The sequence below is a fragment of the Anguilla rostrata genome, chromosome 10 (genome assembly GCF_018555375.3).
Source record: "Anguilla rostrata isolate EN2019 chromosome 10, ASM1855537v3, whole genome shotgun sequence".
Lineage (NCBI taxonomy): Eukaryota > Metazoa > Chordata > Actinopteri > Anguilliformes > Anguillidae > Anguilla > Anguilla rostrata.
This window is the reverse complement of record NC_057942.1, coordinates 13741308-13762095: the sequence shown is the minus strand read 5'-3', so window position 1 is coordinate 13762095 and position 20788 is coordinate 13741308. Positions and strand designations below refer to the sequence as shown.

The window sequence follows — 20788 nt, the reverse complement described above, 5'->3', positions numbered from 1 at the left end:
CTCCTGTCTTCATCATTCCCTTGTTTTCCAAGACTCTATTTGCATCAAGTCATTTTATCTTCCTCTGTCAGTAACTGTGATGCTGGCCAATTCTGAAATTTGTCTGTGATATGAGGCCAACATATGCTTCGCTGTCGACTGCATTGAATGGGTGAAAAAACAACAGCTGATGGCATTGTCTCAGATCTGTCACATTAAACTTGCAGTACTCCTACGCTGGGGGTCGGTAATGGACAAAATGGTGTCTCATGTTAAAAGAGACATGGGGAATTCTGACTGTGAGAAGATATTGTGATAAAAGCCTTGACTTCCAGTTCAGAAAAAAACTAATATTTGTGTTGCTTTCTTTAGAGAAAGGATGTAGGTTCCCCTGTGATACAAGAGAACAGCATTTCGGCCAGATGCCATAGAACTACGGGAGACGTGACACCGTATGCGATATTATAGCCGATATCATCGCAATGCGCAATCAAAACACGGGCAGCAAGAAATACATTTGCATAAAAAATATTCTCACAAAGGAATTCTTCAGAGCTCATGCCATAACCCCTTCCTTCATTTGCATCTATCCTTTTTAATACATCAGGAAGGAGCTGGAAGCGTCAGACTGAAACAGGAGACAGAATAATCTTCAAGTATGACATGCAAAATAGGTGGAAGCACAGAATTTCTAGCGCTCGTTTTCGGAATGCTCATAGAGCCGTCTGTTTTGCGACTGCCTCCGTGATGTGAACGCTACAGACGCGCTCTGCGTGAAACTATTCCCCGAGCGCTGCTGACAGCCAGAACAGTGAGAGGATGAAACAGCTGGCAGGGCCCTGTGGGTTTTGGAGTGACTCTCGTCGGCGCTAGGTGTCTCTGAGCAGTCACAGCTGTTCCACGGCCCTCCGACAGCCTCAAGCAAAGCACCATGGGAAAATAATGTCATACTTCCTACTAAAGTGAGAAGTCCATCAAATGTTGCATGGCACCAGGGACAGCAGGGGGGAGGGGAGGGGGGTGGCAATTTCAGAGGGACCAAGGCTCTATAAGTTAGGTGACCATGAACATGCATACCTTTCTGCCATTACACAGCACACGTCGCAAAACATTCTCAGCTCTGCTGTTCAAGATGAATGCTTGAAAAGGAGGGAATTCTCAGACATGAGAACCCATAAGGAAAAACAGGTTGTACCGTGCATATGTTTAGAGGAATAGCTGGTTGTTTCCCACATACAGTGCCTTCCAACATATGGGAACTGTGAAGTTAGTCATTTTTGATATATAAAAGCATTTGGATTTGAGATTAAAAGATGAACATGAGACAAAAGTGCAGGAAATCAGGCAATCATGCAAAAGCAAACACCTAAGAAACACTTAACACCTGTCAGTCAGCCATTCACTTACTTTTGCCTAGCTGAAAACATGGGGATTCAACAGGAAAAGAGCTTCTGCAAAATGGTTCCGTAAGATAAAGCATATTTGCCTTTAAATACGATGAAATAAAAGCTGTCTTTTGTCTTATTATTCATCTTTTGATCTCAAATCCAGATGCCTTAAGTATAGAGAAAAATGACATAGTTCACTCTACCAATTTGCATACTTTTGGAGGACAGTGTATATATATGTCCATCCCTCACTACAGACTCCTACAGTCAGCTTTTACTGTGGATAAGAAATCAATTGACATGCATGGCTGATTCTAAATCTTCCACATGCTACATACACCACATTGAATCATAGCAGACGATAGCCATTGACTTAAGATGATAAATTTAGGGTAAAAGCTCCCAGCAGATACATTTATCCAGTTTCTTGGGCATCTCCTGAATGTTTTTGTTTAAGTCACAAGGAATATTGCAGGACTGGCCTTAAAATGCTATTCATTTTTGTTATTCAAAGAACAAAAGGATGGTTTTTCCTGTTAATTTAATCAGCAATGTTAAACAATGTTAAACAAATGAGCAATTTCGAAAACAAATTCATTAATAAAATGCATTTGATGCATTTCACATTTTTTCATCAGTAAATGACAACCACCAAGGGATAATTTCAGTCTATATGAAACATGTCTGTATTCTATTGTTCTGTGACTTAGAACTTGGCAGAATTTGCTTAAAAACGATTTTAAAAATGTTCACCAAAATCCCTGGTCATTTGATGGTTACAGATTTGTTTTACGTTATTCTGTTAATGCATCTCAGAGACAGGAAGCTTCAATATAAAATCATCAAAATCTCCCAATCATCAAAATCTTAAATCTTAATGAATCAATGCAATGATTACTGATCTAAATGCTTGAGTTTTGTTCATTTAACAGACTGATCATTACCACACAGTAGAAAACTATAATTATACTAAACTACCAAACTATCCCTAAACTATCATTAACTTTTGGTTGACAGGTGAAAACCTGATTCCTTAAATACAGACATTATAGATCTAGCTTGCCCCCTTGTGGATATTTAAGCAACTGTAACTACTGTGCAACAGGACTGTGGACAACATCCATAGTGAAGCCCCAAATCAAAATCCAGTACAAAACATACAAATCCAGTCATGTTACATTCACAGAAAAATACAAAACCATGAGAACTGGTCTGGGTACCTTTTAATTTTAAATCAGCACTTCTCTTAAATCTTCACAGCAAAATAGTTTTGAGGCCTTTGTAAAGGACTGGATAAATACCATATTTTCATGGCTTTACTAAAGTTAATAAACACAGATTTATACACAGAGTATATACAATTACACTGGGAGCCCAAAAGCATTATGTCCACTGAAGCCAACATTACAAAGATGTTACAAAGTGGCATCACTTCCTTTAATTAGACCATCTGCATCACCAAGAGCCCAATTATCCAAGCATGTGCACATTTTTCCTTCAAATCAATTAGAACTGAGCAAATGTACTGCATGGAAGATCTCAAAATGGACATTTTAAAATAATTGTTCCATGGAGTTGGCTTTATTGCTGATTAAGGGCAGATCACACATGTAAGGAAAGATAGACAGATGACACACACACCCACCCACGCATACACACTTAAACACATCACCCTTTTTCATTAGTGCTTGTCGGTAACTCATCAGAAACATATCTCTAATTCCAACATCACAGATGACTCCAAATCTGACAGGGCTTCAGTCCAGCCTGGAACCAGAATCAGATGGAACATTTAAAATGTCATCAGTGCGAAAGCCAGATCTACTGGGGACAGAGATACTGTAACCCAGCCAAGGGAAATCTTTATGACTGGAAATCTCTCAGGACTCCTTATGAGTCTACATCACTTCATAGGCAGAAAGCACGATGTTTAACAAAACAAGAGGTCCCCACAGCGCTGGCTCCAGGGTTTTGGTTGCCCTAAACAAGAATGTCGTTATGGACTCAAACTGCTGCAGCAAAAATCACTACATAACTTTTGTTTTTAAAAGACTGCATAGAGTGTTCATGGCTGCAGCCGATCCCCTAACATCTAACCTTCGAGGAACATTTTCAAAGGAAAAGGACAGCAGGTCACCAGCTACATTTTTGCTTAAAATGTTGTAATGCGTTCATCAATATATTGCCACAAAAATAGTTCACTTCCAGGACAGAACAAGTTGCAATGATTTTATTTCAATGAATCACAAACTTGTAATGCTGTGCAATAAAAAGGGGAGAATACATTTGTTCAAAGGGCTAATTCAGCGTTGAATTTCAAGCCTCTGCCTGTTTAGAAATGCTGGCCGCCGTGGCAGTTTGGTCGACAGTGAAGCTGTTTTACATGATGGTGATGGTGATGGCCCTGCAGTGTGGAAAACCTGCTCCTCGCACATGTGGCTCATTATTAAACTGGGGCTGACCTGAGAGTTGCCTTTCCCACTCTGAAACCAAAAGAGTGACCCTCCATTCTTATCTGCAGGGGATCTGCACCCGTTCCATTAAACCCCTTTAACGCTTCTGTCAATCACTTTCATTATCCTTTCAGTTTCTCAAAGGGCCAGATTACAGTAAACCTCGCAGTTGTTACCATTGCTATGGAAACGCCAGAAAACTTTAAAAAAGCACTCGGCCTCATCCGTAGCCTTTGGCCATGGAAACCGGAGAGGAACTTGTTATCAGACCTTCATGGTATTTTTTTAACGAGAAGGTCGACAACCATTTTAAGACCATGTCCACTCAGAGGGCGTTCGAGTTTTAGTACATGTACACACAATCACTGCCTGTTGCAATTTAAGTTGAAACACATGAAAGCTGTTTCCAAGGAACTTCAAATGACGTGTTAAATCTTTCTTGTCAGTCATAAATACCGCTTAATGGGTTTGCTCGGATATTAGTCAAGACATTTCTCCAAAGCTTTTGTGAAGCCAAAATGAAATACACATTGTAAGAAAATGGGTGGTGGTTCATGACATTTCACGCAAAGGTCTTCAGCGTCTCAGTCAACTTTGCCACATAACACTTTAGAAAAGGCACGACAGTGAAATCCCCCAAATTTTGGCCGGCATCTGATCCCCTGATGAGCTCCTGGGATCTCGTTTATCCGCAGTGCTATTTCACCTTAGACTGCTGCTCCCTGACAGGAAGTTGAGAGTACAATACCATGATTCCCTCGGTCACCAAACCACCAATTACCTGCTCAAGCACACTCTTGCGCATTAGAAAGGGTAAACACAGCATGCTCCAAAGAGCAGGAGAACACCCAAATATCAAAGTCTGGTCAAAATCCCCCCTCCCTCACCAAAGCCGTAACTCAGGAAACGGTGCGTTGTGTATTCAGTGCAGCTGCCTCCGAATCAAACCCAAACATCAACTCCACCTGCAAAACCAGTTTCCAGTAAATGCGCCAGACGCAGTTCTGGGAGTTGAGCAGAAAAAGAAGAACAGGGTTGCCAGACCTACATCATGGAAGTAGCCCAGCATAAAGCACAAGAACTGGGTTCAACAGTGTACATTGTTCTACATCCTTTTTCTTGTCAATTAACTCCTAATTCTGCAAACACTAAAGTTATTTCTAGTGGTGCTCCTCTTTCCTCCACCCATTTTTCTTATTATTTATTGAACTATCTTAAGGATACTGTGGATTTCCTATATAAGTGACCCTAACCTTGATGAGGATACTATTCTTGCCACCATTGATGACTCCTCCCTATACACTTAACATTTCTTAACTAGTGTTCTTTTGCATACTACCAAATTCACTACCGGCATGACAATCCTACTTCCATATAAAGGGGACAGCCATGGGGACTGTGGCCCTGAAGTATAACCATTTTAATTTTTCTGCAAGCATTGTGTCATGAAGACAACACATCATTTACTTTTATCTGTCCAACTTTATTATTGTGATGTTCATCTGAGACCCTCAATCAACTTTCATTCACAATGCTTTCCCAGGTTGTGTTGATTTTCTTGACATCTCAATTTACATTAAAGATTGCAAAACAGCAAAACTTGTTCTGAAATACACATATTAGTATTTTGCATAGTAATAGATTTCACTCTGCAGCTTTTAAATGGCTTGCTTTAAAGTCAGTTTTTGTAGTTGCATCAAATTTGCACCAATCTTAGATTCTCTTAAGCTATTTTTAGTCCTGGGTTGATACCAGTTCCCTGGCTTCAAGCTATTCTTGTTTGACATGATTCTCATGCACAAAGCCCAGCCTCTAAACAGAAAAGACAATTTTTCCATTCGTTCCAAGTACACATTTAGTGCGCTTAGTAATGTCTGGAAACAAATTCCTAATAATCACAAGCACGCCGTCAACGTCAGTTCAAATTGGTGACATAGATGAAGAAAAGGAATCAAAATGTCCTTTTTTTAAAATTTGGCAGCCAACATGGGGCTGAGTATGTCCAATTCCCACCCTAATTTGGAACTGCCAACTGTCTGCCGCTACAGCAGCATTCATGCTTGAACCCCATTGTCATTTTGAGAGCATAGAAAACCTTGGTTCTGCTCAGAGACATGTGGTGTCACATCTGCTTTTCACACCGTGAGCTCAGAGTGGAGTCAGAGGAAGACCTTTCATACGCGGCTGTAACATGTACTCCATGGGCACCCGATCGACGAGCAGGGGTCACTAGATAGTGATGAAACCCAACCTAACCCCTAACCACCTGAACCCCCACATATCCTGCGCAGTGCAATCAGCATTGTGCTTCAGCAGGTGTTGCTACCAGCCAGTCAGTTGGCACCATCCAGATTCGATCCGAGACCACAGGAATCACTGAACGAGCTGAATGTAACTGAATGGCACCAGCAGCACCCATACTTTTATACTGAAAATGGCCTCACCAGATGAAACGTATGAATTTCTGAATTTGACTCACTTTCTCAAATTCTTTTAAGATGCTGCATTTGAGTCGTGCAAACATTTTTTGGATTTAAGGTTGAAATAGCATAGTTTGAGATTTTATGGCTTTGATTTTTGGTCTTTTTTTCATTTGGTAGAAATATCGTATTTTTAATAGTTCTATGCATAATTACCAACTTTGTTTTGAGTGCACTGACACAGGCCACAATTATTCAATTACCATGACTTATGTTGTTTGTATTTTATGTAATTTTTCTTTCATATCCCTGCAGATTGCCAACACAAATGACATTAAATTGTGGATGCCTTATTGGTCCTGGAAACACAACAGATGAAATGACCCAAGTCTTCTGCTGTGGGTGGGGTTGGACTGAAAAATCCCTGCTAAAACACTAAGCAGAAAATCAGATGACAGCTGCCTCAGTATGCCAGTAATTAGAAACCCCAGAGGCTTGTGAGTAAGGGCAATACTAAAAGGGAATGGATATTCTGCCAGTAATACATCAGAAATGTGAGGGTCCGTTTAAGAGGGGAATCCCAAATAGGAAAAAAAAATTGGCATGGAAACAATCTTGTTGCTAAGAAATAAAATGAAACCAATGATGCTGAAATCCTGCCAGTGGAGAACTTGCAGGGAGTGTGCCTCGTTTTGTCACTTTTTCCCCTACAAATAATTCACAAAAACGAGGCACTGAGGCATTCGAGATTTCTTCTCTGCCTGATCTGTGGTGTTTTCAGTGATTAGAGAGCTGTGGAACTGTAACTTTCTCAACGTTCTTTTGCAACAGCTTCTCTGGTCACTTCTAAAAGCCTAAAAATAAGGCCAGCTTACCAATAATTTTGAATTTTACATCTTAACACTCACTCCCATTACGTTTGCAAGCAAAACTATCACATTTCTCTGAAGCCAAATAAGTATTAAGCACCAGCTTTCATAGCATGTGTGTGGCTGGTGACACCCATGAACCAGTTGAGTACACCAATACTCAAGGACAAACCCACGTGGCCTATGACGTTCACCAACAGGAGCGGCTTGGGCCCGATCGGACGTGATAACCTTACACTCTAAAAGGAGCTTTTCTGCCCCATCCTCTGCCAGAGCCATTTCAGCCAGCTTCAGAGGCTGCCTGCACGTTCTTACAAAAAAGAAATACGGACAGGGAGTTTTATTTTGACACTTTTGGGCCTTTATTTGCACTGCGAAAACAGCTTTTATGCCTTTACGGCAAACTTGCGGATGGGGTACAAACGTTGCTTCCTCTGCATTTTCTTGGTCTTGAGACTCTCCTCGTGCTTGTTCAACCGCCGGCGAAGAGCACGGGTCTTTTTGGGCCTCAGGTCCAGGGGCTTGTATTTCTTGCCCTGCAAACAAGCGCATTTATATATAGCAAATGTTGAAATACAGCAAACTAGACAGAAAATGCAGTCATAGTGCTTTGGGTTGTCCGAAATGCCAGTACTTGTTAAATAAGACGGGTGACAACAGGAAAATTAAACAGCACAGACATTCAAAAAAAAACTTTTCAATTACGGTTTTCAGCGAGTAGTTTCAGAAGTACTTATTTGCCAAAATCTTTAATACATGTTGGCCAACTCTCCAGATGTACGCGCCAAAACTATGACACTCCAGAGTGGCTGACCACTCCCCCTTCCAGAGGTCAGGGGAATTGCTTTAGCAAGAATATATTCACACTGCATCTACAGATGCAAAGAGCAGTGCTGGGTGATGGTCTTGCAGAGAATACGCTATGCTAATGTCAATGTCAACAGCATCTACTGTCTGCCTCTGTACATCTCAGCATTTGTCCCTTGTTCACTGCAGCGGAAACCATTCTAATGACATAGCAAAAGTAATAAAATCCACACGTTCTTTTATGGGTATAAGAGAAGCTGCTTTAAATGCCTGAACCAAATTCAGTTGCCCATTAATAGTGACTACCACTTCCAGCCAAAGGTGGTAACACAGTCAAAAACAATGCTCATACGTGCATCAATGTTTGAGCATGTTTTCACACAGCCCAGCAGCACACACAAGCACCATCACAAATGAGGGCACAGAATGCCAGCACACATTACTTAAAACACCTTCCATCCATACATCGACTTCCAGAGAAGCAGAGTGCGGACAGACAGTGGTCACACACTTCATTGGATAATTCCAGTTGATATATATCCATTTTTGTAGCATTTTCCATCATTCCTATGGGTTCGGATAGTATTATATGCAGCTGCTTCAATGTCAAGTTTTATTGGTTTGTTTATTTTAGAGGTTGTTTTTTTTTTCTCCATGCCTCTAGCTTCACAACGTCATCTACAGGTCATATCAAGAATACAGGTTCAATTTAACTCAAAAGTCAGCAGAATAGCACAAATACGGTAGGTCAATTCTACTAGTTGGAACGTAATTATTGTTTCTTTTAATTCCAGCTAATAAATTTCAACTGATTTGTTTTCACTTCCATATAAGAGGTTTATATGAACTGGACTTTGAAGTAAATTGAAACACTATCGTGATATGCCCTACAGATGCCATTGTGAAGCTATTGTCAGGGAGAAAAAAACCGCCTCCAAAGAAACCCCCAAAGACGTGACAAGTAAAACACTACTCAAAACAAAAGGAATGATAAAAAATACTACAAAAAAGGCCATGGTTGAGGGGAAACAGATTTATCCTTTAAAGCACAGGGGTATCACCCTCATTTAATCAATACCACTTACACAGGTATTACTATTACAGCTCTAGAAGTAAAACCGACAGTTCTTCATTACCTTGTAGAATTTCCTCAGGTTCTCTTTTTGAGTCTGGTTGATGACAGTCAGAACTCTGGCAATGGACTTGCGGACCACACGGCTGAGGGAGGGGGAAAAGAGATAAGTGTCAACGTTACTACACAAAATGACATCCAAAAAACCTATACAATTCCACCTCTTAACGTGCAAAACTTTTACAACTTTAGCGAAAGCCACAATGGTCGTATTATACTCAGTTTGCATGCACTTTCGTGTGACAGATGGCAGGTATTCAGCAGTAGGGCTGGGCGATATACCACAACGACGATTATTGAATGCTATAACAATCGTCGCCACCATATGGTGTTATGACCTTTCTTTCTTTTCATCTTTTTAATTATATCTGAAGCAGTGGTGAACAACCACACTAGAGAGACAATGCTTAATACTTCCAGATAAAAAAACATTATCAACTGGGTGTTAAGACAGCCAATCAGCAGCAAGGTTGTACAGCTTCCATGTGATCATGTGACGTGTTTGTCAATCACATGGAAGCTGCGAGGCCTTGCAGCCAACTGGCTGCCTTATGGTCACCCAATAGAAGTGTCAACGTTTCTCCTGAAGCACTTCACACAGCCTCTGTGTTTACTAGCGCATCAGGTATAAATAAAGAGAACAAAAGAAAAGAAAGGCAATACACCACATAGTGGCGACAGCCGTTATTGCATTCAATAATTATCGTTCTGTGTATATTACCCAGCCCTATTCAGTGGTAAAGATGGAAATCAAGAAATGCCATATAAGCACAATTAGCTACTGACTGTGCAAAATGGGTCAATGGTAACAGAGGTGGTGGTATTGGACACATGGGCTTTAATGGAATGCAACGTTGGGATTTAAACCCTGGGAATATTATCCACTGCTGCAGAAAGCCCATAAGGCCCACTGTATCATCAATCCTTCAGAGCTGCCAAATTATGTTGAGTAGAAACCCAATTTGCCTAAATTCCATCTGTAGGGTTTAAGCACTGGTATACAGTCTTGTCTAAGTCAATTTGATATAAAGTAGAGGGAATTCACAAGGAGACAAAAACCAGCATACAGTTTCCAAATTTCAATTTCAAAAACCCTGCACTAGACAACTTAATGTTAAACATAAGCATCTCCCATACTTAGGGAAACCCTGAATACTAACAGTAGTAACACTGGTTTATATGCAAGTCACTGGCAACTTATTGCACTTTAATGCTACAGATGGCAAAAGTATTGATTGATTCATATCCATGATTGACAGAACACAGTAACTCCATCCATTACAGGGTTTATGAAGCCCACCTCCTCTCCATCATTATTGCTCCATCCCTCACAGATGATCCATTTCAACATTTCCATACTCACATCTTTGACAACTTGGAAGCAGCACCACCGGTGACCTTGGCAACACGCAGCTGGGACAGCTCTACCTTCAGGTCATCCAGCTGCTTCAGCAGCTCCTCTTTCTTCTTGCCACGCAGATCTCGGGCCTTAATCTTTGCCTTAGAACAGGGGCGCAAAAGAAAGATGCATTATGAACCCGCACAACTGTTCCCAACCAAAGATCAAAACATATTAGCTAACAGGCATCTTAAAAGTAACCATTTCCAACAGAGAGCATGTGGCCATAAACAGAACTTATTCAAAACATATCTGTAAATTACACCGGATTTACACTTGCCCATCCCCACAGATAAACCATTTTCTGTTTTCACCGTATGTTTAAAGCTACACATAGAACATTATTCATTCAACATTCTTGTGTAATTTAAACAGCACCATGCATTACAGAAATCAAGCTAGCAACATCACGTGTTCCGTTTGCGAACATGCGTGAATTCATTCAGGAAATACATCCAAATACGACGTGAGTTAGCTGCATGTGCAGGTTTGCGTTTGAGACCAACTAGCTAGTTACTACATATTGTAGCACTAACCACATGCAGCAAGTACTATAGCAACCCAGCTATTAAACTTGAAACCGAACTGTGGACAGTTGGTAAATCAATGTTCAAATGCAAAATAACTAGCGTTAGCTAACGATAGCTAACAGGCAGACATACTGGCGTTAGCAAAGCTACCCATGTACCGTAAAATATATAGCTATCCAATGAGACTGATACTCCACACATTATTTGATAATATTTAGATATTTAATTGAATTATTTACAGGGGAACTCTTTAGCCAGAGGAAATTCTACTGTACTAAACTGAGGTCAAATAGCCAGTTAGCATTGTTCAATACGACTACAAATGTAACGTTGGCGAGAATGGGCCAAACTTCAGTGTTTCATCGAATAATCGCAGATTAATATATCTAATATACTCTTCGGTGTGTAGACACGCATTTTTAAAGAACATCTTTATAGAGGCCTGTAACATATGGGAGATCGAATTTGTAGGATTATGATGGATTTAATAACGAGAAAATAATTCCTCACCATCTTCAGTTGCTGACTGCCACAGGAAAGGAAGTACTTCAGTCAGAACGAAACATCTACCGGGTTACAGATGAAACCACTTTTACTTGCTGACAGGGGGTGCAGAATGGTCCATTGTGTTAGAAAGGGGTACAGGTTTTAAAGGGATCACTTTTGGGGGTGCATTGATATTATTTTATGCGCATTAAGGATATTTTATATATGTGCAGAGGTTTCTGATGACATTCCGGCTTTACACTGGCTGCTATATGGGCATTTGGTCGTTTATCTTCTATAAAATACACTTCAAGTAACACAAAGCAGCTTGTGCGATGAACACATTAAGATAGAAATAATATCAAAAAGCCCCAGAAAGAGAATTATCCTTTTAAATACTGGCGTTTATTTTTGTTATTATTAACCTAATGAGCAACGTGAGGACATTGCTATTTTAGCATAACAATGAAGATAATACTTGCTGAATACAACTGATACTAGAAGTTCAAATATCATTATAAAATGTAGCACGTGCCTACTTTATACTTGTTTATGCACATACATACACACAACATACATTGATCCAAAATAAATCCAAGAATAATCGTTATATTTTTTGAAAATCTGATTATAATTTTAGTTGCTACTGTACCAGCCAAGACTGAGACAATATAGTAACAGTGATGAATCTGCATTATACTGAGGTGGGGATGTACTGTGATTACTCAGTTGTTCATCCTCTCTATCACACAGGTAGAAGTACCTACCTTTTTATTGAACAGGTAAAAAAATATAATTAGCAAAACAGTAATTCAGGGCTTCCAATTGCTTACTGAATTAATCCTTGTTGAAAAATAAATAAATAAATAAATAAAGTTCACGACCATTGTCCCTAGAAGACTGGTCTATAGATAGTCAACATGTCCAATACAATATCATCCAGTCAGCTAAAACCAACCAGTGATAACTCTATTATATAGGCCTACACCTAATGTTATGGAAACACTGAACAATGTAGATATGTAAACACATTTTTGTAGTTTTTCCTCCCAAAAACCTAGCCCTTCTGATCCAGGAATTCCAAGTGACCTCTAACAGGAATGAAATCAAGTGTTTTATATCTCTCACTAGTTACATTAATAATATATACATTTTTAAAACATTGAAGCTATCCAGAGGAATTGAAAATGTATAGCTGGTTTGGGCATTCATTTCATATGCAATGTGTCAGATTTTAGTCCTATTTAAACATTTAGTACATTTGCATTATGTAATTGTTATTGCAGTCATGTTTGACCTGTCACCATATATGTAACCTAAAAAGGTGATATGGAAGATACATGTTTTCATTCACTGTTTTCCTCGCATAACAACCAAATGGTGGTCCACTCTGTTTTCCTTTGAGATCAGGCAGTTCCTCAGTCATCCGCTGAAAAACTTCAAAATGCAGAGGCCAGGCAGATCTTGGGGACAGTGGGGAGGAAACTGGATAGCTGCCAACTGAACTGAGGGCCACAAGTGCAAAATGTACAGAAATAAAAATAGACAGATACAGGGCTCTACAGTGCTCCCATTTTAGGAGCTTTTGCTCTTGAAGATGAATGTGTGTTCATAGAAAAATAAGTTGGGAGCACATAGATATTTGGATGTGTAGCCCAGCAAACACACAACATTCCAACAAGGTTGTCAGAAAGTTGAATGTTTAACGTGGTTGTCACAACGTTGTCTCAATGTCTTTGTGTATACTGGGTGGTACTCTCCTAAATTTTTCAATTTAGGAGCATATATTTACTTTTTGGAAAAAAAAAAAGGTTAGTGTAGAGCCCTGAGATATGCGGGATCAGCATTTCAAGCTGTAAATATCATATACTGTGGACATCATATAAAATACGTATACAATTCAGAAAAATGCGTGGTAAACAAAGGGATCACACGACTTGTATCTGGACTAAAATATATGTATAGAACTCAGATGAGTAGGCTATGTCTTGCAGCTGCTAAGCTTTTCTTCTTTTTTTCCCTGGATTTGAATGGGGCAATATGGTTTTATGGGTTCAACACATTTGAGGGTAAATAATTAGACCGTATTGGTGTGATTCGCTATTAAATGTATGTTCCCTGTCCCAACGACGATACCGAGGAAAAGCGTAAATTAAAATAGTGGGGTTTACGCAATACGCACTTTCATTTACATTTGTATGAGGTAATATGAGGTAATTCCGTTTCCGTTACATCCTGGTAAACGGAGTTGTGTGACAGCGGGGAGAATGTGCATGAGAGCGGAGATCCAGAGAGCAGCCGTCACACTCGAGTGACAGTGGGAGTGGGGCTAACGTTACAGGAGTCAAACTGTTTATGTTATGCTGTCGAGGTGACACGCCAACGAGGCGGTCTGTATTGCAGCTTATTGCAGTACAGTTTTATCCTACCAAGAACAGTGTAGGAGTGGACTAGTTAGCGTGAGCCGGTCAGCTAGCTTGCGATTTCTCTTTCCTAAGTGGTCCCCATGGCGAAAAACACACTCTCGTCGCGGTTTCGGAGGTTTGACATCGATGAGTACGACGAGAACAAATTTGTGGACGAGCAGGAGGAGGCGGCTGAGCAACAAGGACCGGACGCCGCCGAGGTAGACAATCTAATCAGGCAATATCCTTTTGACGGGACACCTAAGGACTTGTCTGTCCATTTCTAATCGATTACTCTGATTCCACAACCGATAGCACAGGTAAAGAAAATACAAACCAGAGACACGTTGGGTAGCTAGCTAGCTAAGTTCGTAACGTAGCCAGAAAGCCAGCTCGCAAGATAACTGACACAGTTTATATAAATTAACCAGTTCTTTAGTTAAATATAAAATTAAGCGACAGTCTTATTATTCTCTAACCTGAATGTTCATCATAAAAATTTGAATTAACTAACTTAGACTCACCCGTATCAAGCTAGCTGGCCGCAGCAGTATAGAATGGTAGCAGGCATAGCTTGGTTAATTTGAACACTAGCGCTGCGTCGCCTAACTTCATGTTAGCTGACTGTAAGTGGTGGCAAGAATATGTTGCCTATCTGACGTTAGAAAATGGCTTAATGTATAACAATAATGTTACCTAGCTACCTAACGTTATATAAATGTGTTAAAAGTGAACATAATGTGTGAGCATTCTGTTTGATAGAACACATTCATCTGCCTGAACCAATGGCTAAACACGATGGCTGAGTTAACTATCTAACTGTAAAACGACTACTCAACACCTTTGGTCTGACGTTACCATTTCTGTGTTGAATGTTCGTTTAATTGTCAAAAAGTTATCACATTGGCAGAGTCTGCCACAGCCAATGATCACAATGCAGCACTTCACAGTAGAACGGCCAAGATTCCATTCAGTCTTAATTAGGGAATTTTTGGGTCGAAGTGCAGTGCATAACCCCATCTAAACTCTCAGCTCCAGCTTAAAGTAGTTGGCTGCCTACACTTCTGGGCTTGGTTGGTAAATTTGGTATAAAGACCGTTCAGCACAGCAGCTGCTGTGGGAATGCTTTGTAATTTGAGAACACGTCTGATTGTGGGTTACAGTTGTTGTTATTGCAGTTGATATGTTATCATTGGTAGGCATCTGCTATGACACTAGCTTTCTAGCTACTTGGGAGGGCAAAACATTGAATAGTGAACTCAGCTGCCATAAGTATAGCTGTGGAGAGGATGAGGCACACAGGAACCGGTGGGGACTTTTCAGAACTATTCTCATGGGACAAGCAGACCAAAGCAGAAATGGAAGGGCTTTAAGATATGGTAATTTAGTGGTTATGATGCTGTAAATGTCTAACGGAAAATCTTCAATGTTTTTACAACTGATATGTGCACACAGGGGTATACAGTAAACCGCTGATTATACTGTCATGTCTTGACTAGTGTTACACTCACTGAACTCAAGACCCATCAGTCTACAACCTTATGCCTAATATTAAATGGAGTGCATTTGATCTTATATTTAGATTTAATATTTATGTGGTCAGCATTGTGGATTCATGTTTTATATTTGCAATTTTAGTTAGTTTTAGGTGTCATGCAGGCAGTATTTGGGCGGATTTATCATTAGTTTTGCTCATTATAAACTAACACAAACCAGTATCAAGATCGCATGCTAATTATTTGCCTGTTGTGACATCCTCTTGGTTGAGTGGCAGTGCTGTGAGGAAACTGGAGCCCCTGCAGATCTCTGTGAGGAGCCCTGGAGCGTGACTTCCTAATGCAAATGGGTGCATCTGTGCAGCATCTTATCCTCTTTTCCCCGTCCTGCTCTACTCTCTTTTTTTTGAGGTCCTGCGGGCTCCTGCTTATGGTAACTGGAGCACGTTCTGCTCTGCCGTCATGGTTGCAAAGCCCTCTGGGAGAAACGCGTGCGCACGGCCCCAGGAAAGGCTCGTTTTGGGGAGCTGCGTCAGAAACGGGAGCGTTGCTAGTCTCTGAGCACTCGCGATGAAAACGGGGACATTCGGCTCCTTTTAGGTTTTTCAAAATTAAACGCAAGAGAAAAAAGGTGCCTCGGTACCTCAGGCACACATTATACAAATACGGGCTCAAATTACTCGTCTGTTAAAGACAGCGAGCTGTCCCTGTCCCTCAGTCGGCTGGCCACAGCCAGTTAATTGAGAGCCCTGGAACTGCAGAGTTGTGCAGGACGAGGATCTGGAAGCAGGGGCAGGAATGGCTGAGGATGCAGCTGCTTGATAGCGCACTTGGCTGCTGAAGGGCTGTTTGCTGATTGGCTCTCTGGAGAGAGAGCCTGCATGTCGTCCTGACCGTGACCAGCCCCGTCCGCCTCGCCAGAGTCCTAGAGCTTTTCACACTGTCACCGCTAAGTGTTTTTGACCCGGGGGGGGGTGGAGGAGGTAGAGCGATGTTTGGCAACCCGAACTGAGCGCTTCCCTCAGGACACACCATGCCACTCATCACCCGTCACCGTCGGCAACCTGTTAGCCATTTTCATCCTGGCGAGCTGCTCTCCCCTCGCTGTCCGGCGACAGTCTGGCACCTCCCACATTCGCCCCAGTGTTCCGAATATTAAACGCATGCAAAACTGGATGGCTGTGATAATTGAGCCAGCTGCTCCATTAATAATACATTGACCGTTCCAACTGAAGTGTGCTGGTGAAATGTTAGTGGGAAAAAAAAGTGAAATGCTAAATGAATAAATTTGCAAGTCAGGATTTCCAGCACCAGACTGTTTGACACAGACCGGAGCCCTACGAGCTGGAAGTCGCACAGCACTGCATTTTAGAGCCTTCCTAAGGTGCTGCAGGGAGGTAGGCCTAAATCATGTTTTCGGAACAGGCAGGGCTAGTGAACGGAGATTCCTACAGACCAACAGGAAAGCGTTCATCTGAACTCATTTGAACAGATTCTGAAAAGGACAAGTTTTTGTTTGTTGAATGATGGGTACTCTTTCTCCATGCTCAGCCCTTTAGTATTAGTAAGTATTAGTCAGCTGACAGAAAGGAAGTTTGGGTAACGAGCCAGTTACCTCCAACCATACATGGATATTAAAAAATCAACTGCAAAATAAATGCGACTGAACCTGAGGTGCTTATGCCAAATTTTCACATGGCATATTCAGAATCTATCTTACTGCCTCTCACCCAGTGCATGCTGGGATAAACCTCGGCACCTCTCACGACCCTGACCAGGAATGAGCAGGTATAGATAATGGATGGACATTCAGAATCACATGTGCTGTGTCCTAATGTGCTGCTCGTTGTTACGTTGGGGTTTTGAATTAATGGCAGTCACCTGTTGGAAGCCATGAGCAGCAGGCTTTCCCAGCAGCCTTCAGTGGAATGCAGTCTTCCGCCAGCGCCTACAGCGCCAGACCAGCCACATCCATCACCTCACTTTTCCAGGAATCGCAACAGCCCTGAATGAATGTGCTCTCTCTCTACTTTGTTTTTCTTCACCTCAGTTCCTGCCTGTCTGCACCTCGTCATTCAAATTTTACAAATTAAAAGTTTCACCCTGCAGCGCGTTCTTTGGATCCGTATTACGCAATTAAGAAATCAGGGCTCTCAGGTTTTCATTAAAACCTGTTACATTTGATAATGAGTCAGTGGAGTGGAGGAAGTTTTAGAAAAAAAGCAGTAAACATGTTGACTCATTAGTCACAGATGTGCTGTTGTTTATCATTGGGTTGACTGGGCTCCAGAATTTCTTCGCTGAGCATTAATGGGTGCTGATTACCGTGCTCTCCTTAACGAGCTGCAATGCACAGGAGAAATGATGACAGCTTTTCACATTGCGCTGAGGAACCCTCCAATCAACACCAAGAACCCGGCAATCAAGGTAAGCCTGCTCTGCGTTAATGTGCTGAGTTTCTCTTTCTGTCTGTGGCAGGCTGGTGTCTGAATTCTCTCAGTACACAGACTTTGGTGGGGGGGGGGTTAGGGTTAGGGTTTATTTAGGTATAAACCCTATATGTATTTAGGCGGGGCAGCCAGCCACAGTTTGTGTGTAATGTGTACGGACACTATTGGGGTAGCGGTATTTCTCTGTGTGTTTTTGTCGTGCGGTACAATTGGAGAACAGTTTTTGCTCTTGCGGGCTGAGCTCTTACTGGCCGATTTGTGACCCCACCCCCTTCTCGCAGTACGCGCATGACTGTAAAGAGGCCCAGTGCAAACACACCCAGTTTACACACTGGATCCAGAGCTGCGGCCCTCATCGCCCCCTTCTCCTCTCCCTGCCCCCTCTCTCTCTCTCCCTCTCTGCCTTTAGGAGAGAGCCCAGGCAGTAGTACTGAGGGTGCTCACCTCCTTCAGGAGCGCGGAGATCGAGACGGCTGTTAAATCCCTGGACAGGAACGGGGTGGACCTGTTAATGAAGTACATCTACAGGGGCTTCGAGAAGCCTTCGGAGAACAGCAGCGCCATCCTGCTTCAGTGGCATGAAAAGGTGAGGGCGGCACCAGGGCGGCCGGCTCTGCGGGTGGGGCTCGGCGGGGCTGGGCGGGTCGGGGTGGAGAGCATTAGCCATTGCTGCTGCGTCAGGCGTGCACACTCCACCATGTGTCAGGTTGGCGTTACGTGCACTCTTTCCAGGTGCTTCTTTAAGCCCAGTGACTGCTCCTTCCCACAGCAGCGCTTTATCAGTGTCAGCAGGTGGATACATATCAAACTCCATTTGCGTAGGCTTGACTGGTGTGCCACATGCAACAGGCTTACACGGAGAGAGGCAAAGCCCTTCGCCCAGAGCTGGAAACAGTGGGAAGGCTGGAGTTCAGTGCATGTGATGATATCTGTACAGGAAGTGCCATTTGCACATGGTTTATTTTCCTTTTTGGCCGATTGATTAGTTCCTCCAGCCTTACCCTTTGGTCCATTCTTGCCTGTGGCTCTTCATTCAGGTGCTCGCATGTTAGCTCCATTAAACCTGGCCACCAGCCTTGGCCTTGGTGCAGTAATCGAGTGCCCGATTTAGAAAGGCTGCTCCTTGGGGGAGAGGCCTGTATTAATTGGCTCCTCTGATCCAGTCCTCCAGTCGGGGGCGATTTGCCTGCTGCGGGCACAGCGGCTGTCGGGCATCTGCGGCTGCTGTGCTTCCCATCCCCGTGGGCATCGCAGCAGAACACTGTGTCCTGTCGCCCGTCCCTCTGGGCATCACAGCAGAGCAGTGGAGCGCTGTGCCCTGTCGCCTGTCTCTGTGGGCATCACACCAGAGCAGTGGGGCGCTGGCACAACAGGAGGCCAGCACAGTGCCCAAGGCCCCTTCCATACTGTAGCTCCTCTACATCAAAGCGTTCCGGAATATTCCAGACACCAGTCAGACTTCAGCAGTTCAGTCTGGTTTCTCTCACAGGGAAGGCAAATGAAACCTATGCAGCGGGGAAGTATTTAAGTTACCCATGTACACACTCACGCTCCTTTTTATTGAACAATGGCCAATTACAAAAAAAAAAACACCTTCAACCAGATAAACTTGCTTTGCCCGCCAAGCTGGTAAAGAGGCGGTGTTTGTGTGTCTGTTTGTGTGTGTGTGATTCACGTGCATTTCACACCCCTCTCCATTCTCGCAGGCTTACGCCGCAGGAGGTTTAGGATCCATTGTGCGAGTTCTCACCGCCAGGAAGACCGTCTGACAGACGGACACGCCGAGCCGAGGCGGAGGAGGAGGAGGACTGAGGGGAGGGCCCAGGGACGCACTGCTGAAAGCGCATCACTACACACAGTTACTGCTTTCCCCCCCCGGGACACAATCGAATCAAAAACGCGGGAGGAGAAAAGTAAAACGACGGGTTCGCGAGGGGAAATACTCTTGTATTTAACGTACATTATTATTATTTTCTATATCGTGAAAACATGGTCTTGGGCGTCATCCTGACATGCTGTTTTTTTTAAAAGACTGACTGTGAAGACACAATAAAGAGAATAATTAATGAATTGAACTGAAAAGAGGCTGTGCGGAAAAAGCAGCTGCAAACGTGCCATGGCCAGTGGTGCTAGAGTGGGGAATGTACTACTGCGAGTACGACGCGACACCCTAACCAGCGTTTTATTTAGCTGGCTTAGTTTCAGAAGATTTGAGACTGTATTTTTTCCCTCGTTGTCATTTTTGTACAGAGAGAAGCATACATTTAATATAAAGCAATGGAAATTATATGAATAATTTGTTTTGGGGGGGGGGGGGGGGTGTGTCATTGTAAAGTGCCTGCTGCAATAAACCTCATGGATCATCATTTTCCAGAGTCCATGTCCTTACAATCCATCGCTTTAATTTCAGTGCCAGCTCCTTCAGACAGAGTGCATTTGGGATATTGTGAAATTCCTTAGCGAATGACCTTATCTAGGACAGCTTCATTTAAACCAGATTCCTTCACAGCGCACAGCTGATTTACAACCTGGAAGCCTTCAGTTAAAAGTCCAGCTAAGCCACTTGAGATGTGACTGGTTCTCTTCTGGATGAGTCTGCACTTTGTGTTGGCCTTTTTCCTCACCGTGTCCCCACAAGCAACATTTTCATTAGTGTGAACTTCATAATTTATAATGTTCATGTGTTTTGTCCTGCAAGGTAAATTTACTACAACCCCTTATTAGAAATGCCTTTTTTGCCTCTGAGTTTGACTGCCCCCCCAGGGAAATGGGACCACTAACAGGAACTGAAACGCAGATGGTAGAGTTGTTTTAACCGAAACTGCATCAAATGCTTAAGCATAGCATATATGAGTCGGCCAGTTTTCCTAGCCACACGCAGCATAAAATCCAGTCATTCTGTAAGGCAGCTAAAATGTGAGTACAGCGGAATGCTGCTGGCACAGAACCCCACCTACGCCAAGCAGGGAAAACA

At 42.5% G+C, this 20788-nt stretch overlaps 2 protein-coding genes across 2 annotated transcripts; one reads left to right on the top strand and one right to left on the bottom strand.

Moving 5' to 3' along the window:
- Positions 1-7447: 7447 nt before the first annotated feature.
- Positions 7448-11582, bottom strand: LOC135265071 (large ribosomal subunit protein uL29). Its single transcript, XM_064354300.1, has 4 exons — positions 11488-11582; positions 10412-10548; positions 9053-9134; positions 7448-7645 (listed from the first exon to the last, which is right to left on the bottom strand). The coding sequence occupies exons 1-4, from the start codon at positions 11488-11490 to the stop codon at positions 7496-7498; spliced, it is 372 nt and encodes a 123-aa protein (XP_064210370.1). The 5' UTR covers positions 11491-11582; the 3' UTR covers positions 7448-7495.
- Positions 11583-13694: 2112 nt separating this feature from the next.
- On the top strand, positions 13695-19884 carry LOC135265069 (actin-related protein 2/3 complex subunit 5-like protein). The gene is made up of 4 exons (XM_064354299.1): positions 13695-14110; positions 17720-17791; positions 18224-18400; positions 19521-19884. The coding sequence occupies exons 1-4, from the start codon at positions 13970-13972 to the stop codon at positions 19581-19583; spliced, it is 453 nt and encodes a 150-aa protein (XP_064210369.1). The 5' UTR covers positions 13695-13969; the 3' UTR covers positions 19584-19884.
- Positions 19885-20788: the final 904 nt, after the last annotated feature.

What these genes read in the sequence shown, in the direction of transcription:
- LOC135265071 (XM_064354300.1), bottom strand. An exon ending in GCTTCCAAGTTGTCAAAGAT is followed by an intron (nt 9,135 to 10,411) that starts GTGAGTATGGAA and finishes CCCCTCCCTCAG; the next exon opens with CCGTGTGGTCCGCAAGTCCA. An exon ending in ACCTGAGGAAATTCTACAAG is followed by an intron (nt 7,646 to 9,052) that starts GTAATGAAGAAC and finishes GCTTGTTTGCAG; the next exon opens with GGCAAGAAATACAAGCCCCT.
- LOC135265069 (XM_064354299.1), top strand. Translation starts at nt 13,970, where the DNA reads ATGGCGAAAAACACACTCTCGTCGCGGTTTCGGAGGTTTGACATCGAT. An exon ending in CCAAGAACCCGGCAATCAAG is followed by an intron (nt 17,792 to 18,223) that starts GTAAGCCTGCTC and finishes CTCTGCCTTTAG; the next exon opens with GAGAGAGCCCAGGCAGTAGT. An exon ending in TGCTTCAGTGGCATGAAAAG is followed by an intron (nt 18,401 to 19,520) that starts GTGAGGGCGGCA and finishes CCATTCTCGCAG; the next exon opens with GCTTACGCCGCAGGAGGTTT.